The following is a 14,086-nucleotide window of genomic DNA, read 5'->3' on the forward strand; positions in this document are numbered from 1 at the left end:
TATATCGACTATTTTCTGCCGCGATTCACCGCAAAGTCATTGCATTTCAAGTTTAAATGTATATGTCGGCACCGCACTACGGTCGCGCCAGAAAAGTTGAGCAGCACGCGACGACGCAACGCATCGCAATGCTAATATTTTGCATAACTTCTGGTACAGCAACACTTAGCCGTTTGTGATAGCAGTGGCTTACCCGCGGGGTGGGGGGGGGGGGGGTTCCTATGACAAGCAGAGTTTGGCAATATCAAGGGGAAGGAGAGATTAGAAAAGAAAAGTGTAAACATCTGGCAAAATCGAGAAGGAAGAAGGAGGAACTGGAAAGAAAAATAAACACCGGGAAGTCCGTGGACTGCCCTGGCGGAAAGGTAGCGTGCCTACGCATACGCCACTGGATGGTGGGCAATGCAGTAAAAACACTCTAACCCATACCTAGGATTTTTGTTTAAAGTAAATGTTTCCTCTTTTCTCTTTCTTTTTGCCTTTTAGCCGCCAAAGGGAAGGAGCACGGGCCTGTATTGAGATTGCACGAACAGATCACAGCAATTTATGTTTACAACTCACTTAAGCATAAATACCCAGGCTTTACGGGAGATATAATGTGATGTTCTGGACAGTCAATTGACTTTTCTACCGATGCTGTTGGCGGTACATGCTGCAGCAGTAGGCCTACACTGTTTGATGACGTATTACGACTGATGGCAATATAAAGCTACTTGTCCAATAACTGCAAATTTGCTTGAATGAAGTAAGGAATGAAGAAATGAATATATAGGCCTAATCTTGGCAATGTCGATGCGGCTATTCCGTGTAAATAAGACAATTTTCTATTCAATTAAATTCAATCAAGGTTTATTAAAGACATGAATGACAGTCATATACTGAATTGTACATGCTTTCACAGTGCAGGTAAAAAACAATGTAAGTATAAAATAATAACATGAGATCAGGAAAATGAAATTAAATGTGTACAAGCATAATTTTTAATTATTAGATATGATGTTGAGCAACAGTATTTATGAATATATGAATTTATTTTTGTTCGCTCTTCTCTACTTGGCTATACTTGGACTTCGATTCATCGGGTCATCGCGTCGGGTCTATTTGTAAATGAAAGGGGCCTATTTTACAACACTACGCCGATATTTCGTAAATAAAGGGGCATGTTTTCACAAAAGGTCGGGTAACGCGACAACCCCATCCGACGCGAAGACCGATGATTCGAAGTAAGCCCAACAGACACCGACTACTCCAAACGCCAATCATTGTCAGTAGGACGTTTTATGTTGCTCTCTCTTCATTTTGAATGAAAAAAGCTACTTCCGACATCCCTCTTTTTCTTGATTTCACCATGCGTTGAACAGACAAAAATCTCGATGCCTTCGTTTAATTTTGCAAATCGAGTTACATGTTTTTTGTGGGTGCCATGAATTTCATATTGTTAATTTTACAATTAAAAAAAAACAAAAAGTAACGATAGAGTTTCCCGAAATTTCTACCTGATAACAGGTATAATTAATAATAATAATAATAATAACAATAGTGGTTTCTTGTATAGCCCTTACTTCTGTCAGACATGACACATCTGGCGCTCCACAATTACTACCCCCTGCTTTAGCATGGCTGCCATTATGGCGCTCTAGCATTTCAAGGAATGTATTCCTAACCGGTACCCATTTATCTCACCTGGGTTGAGGGTGGCAAATTGAGACAAATGTCTTGCAAAAGGTAATACGAGCCGCGTCGGGACTCGTACCACGAACCATGGGATTGGCAGTCCAGGGCCTTATCCACTCACCACGAAACCACTTCTGTTGCAATAGAATGCAATACAAATATGTCATGTTTAAAAAACTGAACAACATTCCTCATTGCTCATCTCTCTCGCTCTCTCTCTCTCGCTCTCTCTCTCTCTCGCTCTCTCTCTTGTTCATTCCGTTTATAAATTTTTTTATGTTCCTCCTCCCAAATTGTTTATGCCTCTGACTGAGTTTCAATTGTTTTACTTTGTAGTGCAATAGGGTCAGGGGTATTATGGAAACAAAACATTTGCCTTACATCATAAAGTTCCCACATAATTACAATATGCCCTCATTGCTATTGTGGTTATGCTTACAATATGAACTTCAGAAACCCTATTTGTTTTATTAGAAACCTTTATTATTTTTCGTGCATATTTTGTTATGGTCTTCATAAAACAGACATGTAATATCAGTGAATCCATTTTGAAGGCAGATAAAAATTAAACTTATACTAAATAAACTGCTTTTATCACATTTATTTTACTGTATTTTTGCAATATTTACATTTGGTAGCAGCAATATTTCCTCGATGTAATCAATGTTATAAACCCTATAGAAAATATTGTAGACTTTAAATAAGCCTAGTCATTAAAGGTATACACCAGTTTTGGAAACGCTCCCCCCCCCCTCTCAAAAAGCTCTCAATACCAATCATATAAAAGAATATGTTTTGACTTATACGTGATGATACAAATTTTGCCGGTAAACAGCCTACTAATTGATATATTTGGTAAATTATTATATTTTTCCGGACTGGATAGATATCGCGTAGTCCCATATACATTTTTATAAGTACAGTGCTTGTAACTTTACCAAGACTCGGCCAAATTTCTTATCATTATGATGGTTCTAGTACCTTGCAGTACACTCTAATACTTATATGCTAGATGATCAACCTTTTCTGGTCGATTCCACAACGTTTATTTTACAATGCAATCGCATGATCAAACCTGGTCCATACCTTTGAGATAACATCATGATCATTTGTCAAATTATCGTTAGTTTGATTTAAATCATCAGTGTAAAAGGTAAATTAAAGTGTAATATTTCTAGAATAATAGTGCCTCACGGGCAATATCAAATACAATCAAATTTCTTTACCAAATAAGCTTATAAACAAGAATATGGTGATTTCCTTTTATCCATTGCAATAGTATGCTTACACTTATGGGTTCGCGATGTAAATGAAGAATAGATATTATATAAAAAACATAGGGAGAATATATTTCATATCCATGTATATTTTACTAAAGGCGTCATTAGAGGGGCATTTGGAGTGAAAAAATGATTCATTAAGTAGACATTGTCATTAGGAGAAAAATTTGGTGTCCTCTTAAGGGGTGTATGTTTTATTTCTCATAGAAGGCCCAATTTTGTTATATTTATCCCTCTCTATATATGTAATATTACTAAAGGTGTCATTGGAGGGATATTTGGAGTGAAAAAATTAGTCATTAAGTAGACATTGTGGTAAGGGTTAGGGTTATGATTTTTATGAAGACCACTTAATGTACCATGTAGGGTATTATATATATATATATATAGATATATATATATATGAAACCCTACATGTTGTATTAACAGGACACCTATATCTAACCCTAAATGGTACGTTAACAGGACATCATAAAAACTGGTATATTACCCTAACCTTAACCCTAACACAAACCCTAACCCTAAAGTCAAAACAATATAACTACTCAAACTAATGACTAGTGATTAAACCTATTGTTTCTAGGCAGGTCTATATGTTTCCTCTGCCTGCAAACGTTCGTAGAGGGCAGTAATTATATTGTTCAATCGTTAACAAGACACGAAAATGTATAATAACATTGACCATGATAATAATAACCATGTCTACTTAATGACTTGTTTGTCACTACATATTTCCGTCTAATGACGCTGTAAGATGAATATACAGTATAAGGCTACTTACTTCACATTTCAAATCATACAAATCAATAGAACATTAATCTTACACGAAAGGTAACTACAAACATCAAATTTAACTTACAGATATCACTCAACTTTTAAAAATGTACTTACTTCATTGAGGTAAATCATCTTTTCGTTTTGTTTCTTTACTTTTCTTCCTGCTATTTTGTTTCCGTTTTCTTTTCTCTGATTTCGCTTTCAAACAAATGTTTCAATACAGATTCTCTTTTATCTTTTTACAATTTGTTTGCGTTGTAAAATAACTTAATGTACACTCCAGAATGATATGGTCAGAAATAAATTAGACTGGCAGTTACTTTCTATTTTTAGTAAGTACTAAGATTTGTATGAAAACACGTTGAATATGTAACACACTATATTCATTCTGTATGAAGAGAATGTGCGAATAAAGAAATAGGTGAATAATTCACACGAAACCTATTGACAATTAGGCGACATTTTACCATCTACAAACATTGGCATGACCTTAGCACATTTACTGTAAAATAGACCTTAACACATACCCTTCATATTTATAATTAACGCAAAATACACCTTCATACATGCACATGACTATACAAACACTGTTGCTCATGGAGTTTTTAATAGTTTTTATTACGTGTTTCCATAAAAAGATTGTAACAGTATATTTTTTTCTTGATAAATTCTCATAACTGTATTGATGAATCTTTATGAACCTTTAGATTAATCAATAAAGTTCTAAGAAGATATAAACTGTATCTATCAAGAATAAATGATACTATCACAATTATCTCATGAAAATAGGTAAGAAATGTTATTCCAACATACATATACATATGGGGTAAGGCCAGCTCAGCCTATGGCATCGCGAGGCTACTTAGTTTAAATCGAGAGTTAAAGTATAATGATAATAAATGTCTTGATTTTAAAGGAATATGCATTGCAGCCCGGTGGCTAAATTATAAAATATTTTTGCAAAAGTATCCTCATGATAAATAATACACTAAGAAGAATCATAAAATTACATAAAAACAATCTATATCCAGTTGTAAAGCACTCATGAGTGTAATATATACAGGTGAGTCTACTATTAAATGAGAGGTAAGTTTTAAATGCATAGATGAAGGTTCAAAATAGTATAGTGTGATGTAAATGATGACCGTAAAAGGTAGAGTGTGGTAGAGGCAAGCTGCATGATTTTAAGAAGGCAGATGGAAGGGACAGATTGACAAGGTGGACTGAGAGTGCAAGAAAGAAAGAGGAGGTGTGACTTGTGCGAGAGAGAGAGAGAGAGAGAGAAAGAGGGAGATAGAGAGAGAAAGAGAGGGGTGGACAGAAAGAAGGGGAAAGAAAGGTAGAAGAGAAACAGAGGGAAAGAGAAAGATAGAGAGGAAAATGAGAGAGAGAGAGTGGGTGATGAACAGAAAGAAGAAAGGGGGTAGGTGGTCATCCACTTACAACAATACTATGAAATAACACAAATATTAGCAAACGTAGCAAGGTTAATTAGAAGTAAGTTTTACTCAGTATATACACAACATAACCGACAAAAAAATCATGAGAATATGCTGTTGAATGTTAGAGATCGGCCGCTATAACCTTGATATTCACAAATTTCGTGTCTTCTAGAATATCTGGACCTCTTGACAGTGTAAACTTAACTTTTTTAAGTAACTTTTTTACAAATTTTTACCAAATGATCTTAAAAATACAATTTTTTTCAAACAGACGTATACTTGATGCAAGATTCATACAAGTATTTGCGATCTAGTCTGATTCAGCATTCTTGGCTAAGTTTAACACAAGTTATTCCTTCTGATGTCCCTATACTGATCCAACCATCGTACGGTTTACAAGATGTAGATGCGTTGTAGTACCGCTGCATATCCGAACACGGCTTAATTTCACATGTCCAGTGTAGACGCATACAATCCTTCATCCAAGTCATTGAGAGACAGATAATTCTGTGAAAATCAAAAGTAATTAAGATAATAATGATAATAATAAAAGCATTTATATTCACCTCAGGAGACACTCATTGGAAGTACAAAGTAGTATTACGACATGGGATTTAGCCCAGCTGTTTTTAGGCGTTGAAAGCATTCAAGGAATAAATTCCAAGTATCACACTGACCCTCACTCTGCCAATTTTATGTTGAAAAATAAGAAAGGAATTTCCCTTTTTTTTTCTTTCTTCAGAATTCTATTTAAATTTGAAAATATGAAGAAGAGAAAATTATATGATCATATATGAATATGAAACACACAAATATGAACGGTAGGATATGGTAAATGAATAAACTAAATGACGTAATAAATCATTCCATAAGGAAAAGAAGCTCCAAAGATCACTATTGGTTAAGGGTTAAGGTTATTTTCACGATACCTGTCGAACTGAGGTTAATGCACTAACGGAATTGTAAAAATTGATATGTAATAAGGAAATTTAATTCTGATTATACATGTTAGAAGGTTATTTGAGTCCATCTTACATGAGTCTTTTCTAGAATCCTTTCCAAACTCTTGAGGATATGATCAAAGTTACTCCGATTTGTAGCTTCCTTCTCCCAACAACCAGACATGACCGTATACCTGAAAGATACGAAAAAGACGATCCTTATCTAATAGAAATCTAATAGAACTACCGAATTGAATCTAATACAAATACAAATACAAAATTCCGACAAATCTAAAGTTCATGAGCAACAGCAGTTTTATCACTATTGTTTCATTATTTTATGTGCGCAACCAGTCCGAGTCGTTTTACTACACATTATTGTTTTTATCATTCTATCACTTTCTCTTTGTGTCTTTCCTTATGTTATTCTTTGTTTCTTTCTTCAATCACCTTCTCTTATGTTATTCTTTCTTTTTTATCCTTCTTTCACTTTCTCTTTCTGTCTTTCCTTATGTTATTCCTTGTGTCTTCCTATATCACCTTCTCTCATGTTGTTCTTTGTTTTTATCCTATCACTTTGTTTCTACCATTCTTTATGTTATTCTTTGTTTTTTTCCTATCACTTTGTTCCTACCAATCTTTATGTTATTCTTTGTTTTTTCCTTCTACCACCTTCTTTATGTTATTCATTGTTTTTATCATTCTATGATTTTCTCTGTTGAGTGTTTAGACGTATTATTTTCAGCTTCAGAATCTGATTCAAAGGATAGATTGCAAAATCAAGTGTAATAGTGTTTCTTAAAGGGGCATGTTCCCCGTATTCCAGAGGGCGTTTAAAATACGTACCCGCTGGCGGACGGTGCTAGCTGCCTATTGACACCAACAGAATACGGCTCTTACGCAGATGGCATGTTCCGAATGCCCGCACAATGCCGATTAGCGCATACATGTGCCGAAGTAATACCAATCGCAGTTCGGCTCTAAAATTCGGCAGCTGTTTCCGCCCACTTTCGCGACGTCACAATCGGCAGCGATCAGCTGGCTTGGCGAAGGCATGCCAGGACGCGCGTACTTTGATTGACAGCTGTATGCAAATTAGAAGTCAATCTTCGGAACCAAGATGGCGATGACTAGAGCAGCGATAACTACACTGGCGGGAACATGCCCCTTTAATGTTTGGAAACATATCTGCATTTGATACAAAACATCATCATGAAATCTAGGAAATACAAACATAGCATCGAGTGAGTCAAATTATGACATTTACAGAACAATTCGCATGAAAGAGTAATATTTACACTTCTTGTCCACAATGGCGAGGGCGTGGCATCTGGTAACCATTGGCAACCTCCTTTTGGACAGTGTCAAAGGTCATTCTAGGGTATGGCCTCGCACCTTTAAGAATCGAAGAAAAATAACACTGAAAACGCTTTTTTCCAAAATACGAATATGTGACATCCAAAGCTATGGAGAAAATATATATATATTTATCATATACATGTATATACAATTTGTCATCAACCCTTGATAGTACAACCGGAATTAAGTGGACAAATTTAGACTAAATATTATTCATATCTGCGACATGTATTTAAATACGAATAATGCAATAAATTAAATATCGCAAATATTATTGGTGGGTCTTATAGAGGGTAATAAGTGGCTTGAATTCTTCATCTTTAAAATGCTTCAAACAAGTATTAGTCATGGTCTATTTTGATTATTTAAGTGGAAATGGTTTATTTCACTTTTCTTCATAACACAATATGATACACGTGAAGTGGAGGGGTCGTGGTATAGTGTCTCATTCTCTTGACTCTCAATCCGAGGTTTAAGGGTTCGAATTCCAACTCGGCACTATCTTCCTTTGGTAAGTCGTTAATCCATATTTACGACTCTCCACCCACTCCACCAACCTGGCAATAATATGGCAAGGGTAATAATAATGGGAGGGCTCTGACGAAGAACAACTGTAAAGCCCATAAGGCTTCCTACGAAAAGAACTTCATGGTCTTTAAGATGGTACACAAAATTATATGCGATATTAACTTTATTTTTTCACCTAATGTCACAATTTCCCACAAGACGATGCCAAAAGACCAGCTATCTCCTTCTGTTGATTGGTCACCAGTTACCATGGCTTCAGGCGAACTCCATCGTGTTGGTTTCTGAGATGTTGGAAAATATTTGTTAAAGGTAAAATTGTGTTAATTTTTAAATTAGAGTTAATATACATTTATTCATGGTTTTAAACAAACCGTGATTATCAATGGCTGAATTGTTTACGATTTACAAGCATATTTGAAAATACATCAAAAACAATATTGCATATGGCAAAAATTATACAAACACCACGGTCACTAAAGTTGATAATATTTAGGGCGTATACATATACCATTATGGGTATAATAATTAAATAATCTATGCTGATGATATATCATTAAATATGGTGATAATACTCACACCTGTGTTGCTAAATAGTGATGAAGATAATCCATAATCTGATAGCTTGCATTGCTTTCTATCTGCTAGTAACACATTGTGAGCGCAGAGAGTTCCATGGATGATCTTTGTAAACAAAAAAAATAGAAATAGATAAACAGAATGATAGAATTAAAAAAGACATAAATAGATTGGCAAAATTCTAAATTATATAATCTGGATGTTATTTATTCACCTTTGATCACCATAACAATCCTCACACCATAATGGCTTTCTCCTCTCCTATTCTTCCACTGTCTTCTTCCACTTTTTTAATTCTCATCCTTCTCGCACTTATCCCCGGCCTAAATGTTCTCACTCTCAACCACCCCTCCCACCCCCCCGGTCGTCTCTCGTTCTTTGATGCAAACGACATCGAAACGGCATTCCTTTGACAAAGTTGGGTAGACTGCCTTTATCTATTCATCTCCTTATTATTTATGCCTTCTCAGTTTCTCGTTACTTTTCTTCCTCTGTCCCCTCCACCTCTCTTCCCCCTTTCCATGTGTCCTTTCTCTTATATTGCAAGTCATGAAATAAGTTTACCTCCTTTGATGCAAGAAACTGCACCCTTATGCAATTTGCCAAGCCAAGGTGATTAGATTACTTAAATCTATGCACCTCATTCTCAATCATTCCAGGCCTTCTCAGTTTCTCGTTATTTTTCTCCTCTTCTGTCTCCCCCTCCATTCCCCCTGTTTCTTTGTCCTTTCTCTTTTATGGCAAGACATGATAATAATGTTACCTTCTTTGATGCAAGATACTGCATCCCTTTTGCGATTTGCCAAGCCAGGTTGAGTAGACTAGCTTCATCGATACGAACCCTCTTTGGTTTGAGATTGCCGTATGTGGGTTGGGATTGTACCCCTGTGGTCTGTAGATGGGTGAGTAGGGTGCCCCCAGAGATGAACTCGTACAGAATGCTCCCTGCATCATCGGCAATTCGTTCAATTGAAAACAATAACGTATGATTAGCTGATAACTGATATTCAATATTATCAGTGATTAGACATCATGTTATAGTGAGGGCAAATCCTCTACATTAATAATTAATTACAATAAACTGTTGTTTAAATCTTATTCAACTGATTCCGAGAATTGCTCAAAATGTTACGCATCTTTAGGTTTGCTATAGTGACCTTTGCAAAGGTCGTTCCAAACAATTAGGAAAATAATGCTGATGATCATATTAATATGTATTAAATTGAGCAGACCAAAACAAAACGTTTTTGTGATTGCAGGAGGAGGTGTTTTTACCTTGTTCTTGACTATATCCCAGGCACTTGACAACATTTGGTTGATCCGGCAGCTCAGAAAGTACCTTGACCGCTCGAAGAACGTTGGTCGATTTGGTCACTTGATCTAAGAGAAGATACATCGTATTTATAACCCGCACATTTGCTTTCAATTTCAAAGAGAGTGTAGGGTTAAAGTCATTTGCAGAAAAGCTCAATCATTCAGTTTTTAATAAGATCGAGGTAAAACCCTGTCGACAAGTATACATATATGCATCGTTTAGCTTTTTAGCAAGGTGTTACTTTTTACGTTTGCGCTGGTCATACTAATATTGAACTTTCTAGAAAGCTGAAGGCAACTCTGCTTGTTAATTATAAATGCAACCTCTCATAAAGGTTAGGATAATTTAGGCTACATTGATATTTAGTAAAGTGATTTGCCTTTCGGTCATTTAAGTTCGTTATTTTCACCTGGAATCGGTCATTTTAGTTTATCAATTTTTAGGGAGTGGTTGGCGAAACCTCACCTGAAATCTGCCTGATAGCAACGTCTACTTGACTTTGATTCGAACGGAGTTCTCCCTTCCATACCCCGCCGAAGTCACCGCGTCCAATTGAACCGAGTCTGGTGAAAAACGTCACGTTTTCAGGAGCAATAATGGGAGAGTGGGATGGACCGAGTTTGAGAGCTGTGTATGCTAAAAAAAACAAAATTAAATTATTATTAAAACGCTTCTAATACTTGAAAGATCAAATACAAGCAATCTTTCACCCTCTAAAACATGGATAAGGCTTCCCTTGGATAATCTTTTCTAGATTTTTTTCAAATATAAAACGAAAGTGAAAGAATATTCACCATAAACGTATTTATATATAATTGTGTGTGTGTGGAGGGCGAGGTGAATTTGCGATTTTAAAAAGCGGCTGTTATTAGAGGTAAGTTTTAAAACCCTTGGTGAATTAGTATAGTAGGCCTAGCAAAAATCAGATCAGGGAGAACAATTAAGCTTATAATGTTTCCTGTGGATTATATACTACTACTTGTATTAATAACGTAATAGTCTTGATAGTTACAATGTATTCTGCAGTTTGGGACAATATGACTATCAATTAGTGCGATAGTATTTGTGTGGTTGTATGACTTTTTTCAACGTATTTATGGCAATTTACAAAGCCTTTCATCTACCCTTTTTATTTTGTAGGTGAATTTTTGCTTCGTGATCAATTTTCGTGGTAGGGCCTTTTTTATTTTTTGGGTGACTTTTTGATTCGTGAATCATTTTCGTGGAACTAACGCTTTCCTCATTTTAAACTATTGACTGATTTTTACACATTTTCTCACCTTTATCTCCGTTCTGAATCATCTCATACTCCATGTTGTCGTTTGCCTAATGAGAAACGTGTCTTTCTTCCCTGTGAAAAAGGGATACTGAACAAATGACCTTTCTGCCCTAGCCCATAGCCATCATCATGTATATACAGAGTTTGGCCAACCCAGTTCGAGTTGGTCACAATATGGCGACTACGTACTGCTTTGTTGGGCAAGCACAAATCAAAAGAATATACGCCATGCTGTGACCCAGTGAAACCAAGTTGGCCAAACTCTACTAATCAATGGCACCGCCCTAGCCTATTGTACAGCGCCATCTCAGAGCCATCTCATCGAACTAATTTCCGATTACTCGTATTAGAGCAGTTTTGCTCGTTTTTATGTTATAGTACATAGGTAACATTTTCGTTTTCTATATTACGAAATGTGTCTTCATTCTGCTTTCAAATGAACTAATTTTCAATCCCCTTGAATGTGAAGAGTTTCATATCGATAAAAATTCAAGTTTCACTTTACTTTTTAACATATTTGACATGTAAATACATGAATAATGATATCATGCTTTGACAATTTTAGTGGTTTCTCATATTCCACTACATCCAAATGATAGTGTGTGTGTGTGTGTGTGTGTGTGTGTGTGAGTGTCTGTGAGGGGAAGGGTGTTTGTATAAATATTTATCGATATATATATATATATATATATATAGATATATATACATATAAATATTGTTGAATATCGATCTGCTAATTACTAACCTAGAAACGGTTTTCGGTGACTCTTCAAAACCTGTAAAAAAAGAAAAAGAAGCGGAAGAAGCAAATATAGAATTTTTGATAAATTTTTCTGTGCACATAAGAGGTATATGACACATTTATCAACAAGGAAGTAAAATTTAGTCTAAAGTAAATTGATCTCTATCCTGAGGAAATCCATTCAGGAAAGCGATAGATGTTATGATGTGCAAGAAAAAATACTTTCGCTATCAATTTCCAGTATTATGTTTCCTTAATCTCTTCAAGCACTTTTTTTTTTTTTGGTCTCGAAATTTGGAAATTTGACATTTTGCTCCGTTGGGGGGGGGGGGGGGGGGGGGGTAAGGTCACCTTTTTTAGGTCGGCCATGGGAATAATTTTTTTTTTTTTAATAATTAAAAAAAAAAGGGGGGGGGGGTTTTAGGTTTTTTTTAGGGGGGTTTACACACACAAAATTTCCAAAGGGGGGGGGGGGGTTTAACCCCCCAAACCCCCCCCCCCCTGCGTACGCGCCTGCCTTACTCTAAACTTAACATAAAACCCAATCGCAGCCCTAACCCTAACCCTTACTCTAAACTTAACATAAAACCCTACGCAGCCCTAACCCTAACCCTTACTCTAAACCTAACATAAAATACAAGTGCAACCCTAACCCCAACCCTTACTCTAAACCTAACCTAAAACCCAATCGCAACCCTAACACTAACCCTTACTCTAAACCTAACCGTAAACCAAATCGCAACCCTAACCCTTACCCTTACTCTAAACCCTACCTAAGACCTAATTACAACCCTTACCCTATACTTTTGACGAAAAAAATACCAGGAAAAGATTTCGCCGAAGCAAATGTAAATTCAAATACCAATAATATAACATACAGGTATCTATAGATATATAACAACTTTAAGAATCAAATTTATACCCAATAACTGTAATTTAAAAAGTACAATATCCAACGTGTTTGAGCCATACAAAACGAAAATACCGAAAAATAAATAATATCAGTTTCATTCTAAATATGAAATTTAAGATTTTAAAAGTCAATTCACATTCTACCAACAGCAACGCTGATTCGTTCTATAGTAGTATGTTATTCAGATACTGAATCAAATAAATAATCAGGGGAATTCCCGATTTAATTCATTGCGATCAAAACAGGAACCTCCTGATGAAATTGAGAAACAATTTTGTATGCATATCCGCCTATACTATGATGCCTCACTTCAATCATAGCATAAACAGGACTTTGAACTCTGGTCTGTGTTCACAAATATACTGTAGGCATTTATTTGCTAAAGTAACATGGGAACAATATACATTCCTTGGGTGAATACACATCCTTGTATTTTCTTATTTTGATATTTGCTTATCACATATTATAATTGTCAATGGCATAGTTCAATACAATGGCTTATTCTTCAGGTGCTTAAAGTGATGAAATTACTTATATTGTTGAGATTGTACAGAAAGTTTTAGTTTCTATGTGGGCATGCCTTAAACCCTAATGCATGGCCCTACAGAGGATTTTTTTCCTGTTGGGGATTGGGGCTAAATGCAATGAATCATTGAAAAATTATTGTATTTTGTTTGTTTATTTTGTTGTGTGGGGGCGTCGACGTACCCTAGCGCCCGCTGCGTACAGTCATGATGCATTGGCTAAGCAATGGCCTCGTTACTGTGAGCCCCCAGGATAAAAACCATGTCGATGTGCTATATTAGTGCCTTTTTATGAGGCATTAATCCCCATTACTGTCAGTTATGACTCAAGGACGTAGGTTCCCTAGTTGATTAGCATAGTAGCATACACATGCTTTAGCAGTTACGCAAAACAAACACTCCCCTATTGTCATTCAATAAAATCTGAGAATGTATGCTATTATCGAGATCTCTTAGGAATAAATCATTGTCAAAATCATTCAATAAATTGGGGTAAAAATAATTATTCCACCATTATGACCAACAGTGTACAACAAATGAAAGTCATACATTTAATTTCCTGTTCTGATTGAAATTAATTGTTCACCTATTCATCATTGTTTAAATTTGGAGAGATAAAAACCAAACTAACAAACTTTGGTAGATTAAGTTAGTCATTTGTTATAATAAATCATTACAAAAAGTAAGCTAGATTCTTGTGAGTCAAACAAATATTTGTTTTCAACAAAGATGTCAA

General features: G+C 35.6%; 1 protein-coding gene across 1 annotated transcript; it reads right to left on the reverse strand.

The window, feature by feature from the left end:
* Nucleotides 1-5,059: 5,059 nt before the first annotated feature.
* Nucleotides 5,060-8,276, reverse strand: LOC593536 (tyrosine-protein kinase CSK). The gene is made up of 4 exons (XM_030978298.1): nucleotides 8,177-8,276; nucleotides 7,413-7,509; nucleotides 6,209-6,308; nucleotides 5,060-5,680 (listed from the first exon to the last, which is right to left on the reverse strand). The coding sequence occupies exons 1-4, from the start codon at nucleotides 8,250-8,252 to the stop codon at nucleotides 5,621-5,623; spliced, it is 333 nt and encodes a 110-aa protein (XP_030834158.1). The 5' UTR covers nucleotides 8,253-8,276; the 3' UTR covers nucleotides 5,060-5,620.
* Nucleotides 8,277-14,086: the final 5,810 nt, after the last annotated feature.

Source organism: Strongylocentrotus purpuratus, unplaced genomic scaffold, assembly GCF_000002235.5.
Source record: "Strongylocentrotus purpuratus isolate Spur 01 unplaced genomic scaffold, Spur_5.0 spur5_scaffold_1, whole genome shotgun sequence".
NCBI lineage: Eukaryota > Metazoa > Echinodermata > Echinoidea > Camarodonta > Strongylocentrotidae > Strongylocentrotus > Strongylocentrotus purpuratus.

Bases quoted from the DNA above. Each gene is read 5' to 3' on its own strand.
- LOC593536 (XM_030978298.1), bottom strand. From the start codon at position 8,252: ATGGTAACTGGTGACCAATCAACAGAAGGAGATAGCTGGTCTTTTGGC. The intron at 7,510-8,176 runs GTGAAAAAATAA...CGATTCTTAAAG, and splicing joins GTGGGAAATTGTGACATTAG to GTGCGAGGCCATACCCTAGA. The intron at 6,309-7,412 runs GTAAATATTACT...CGTATCTTTCAG, and splicing joins CGCCATTGTGGACAAGAAGT to GTATACGGTCATGTCTGGTT.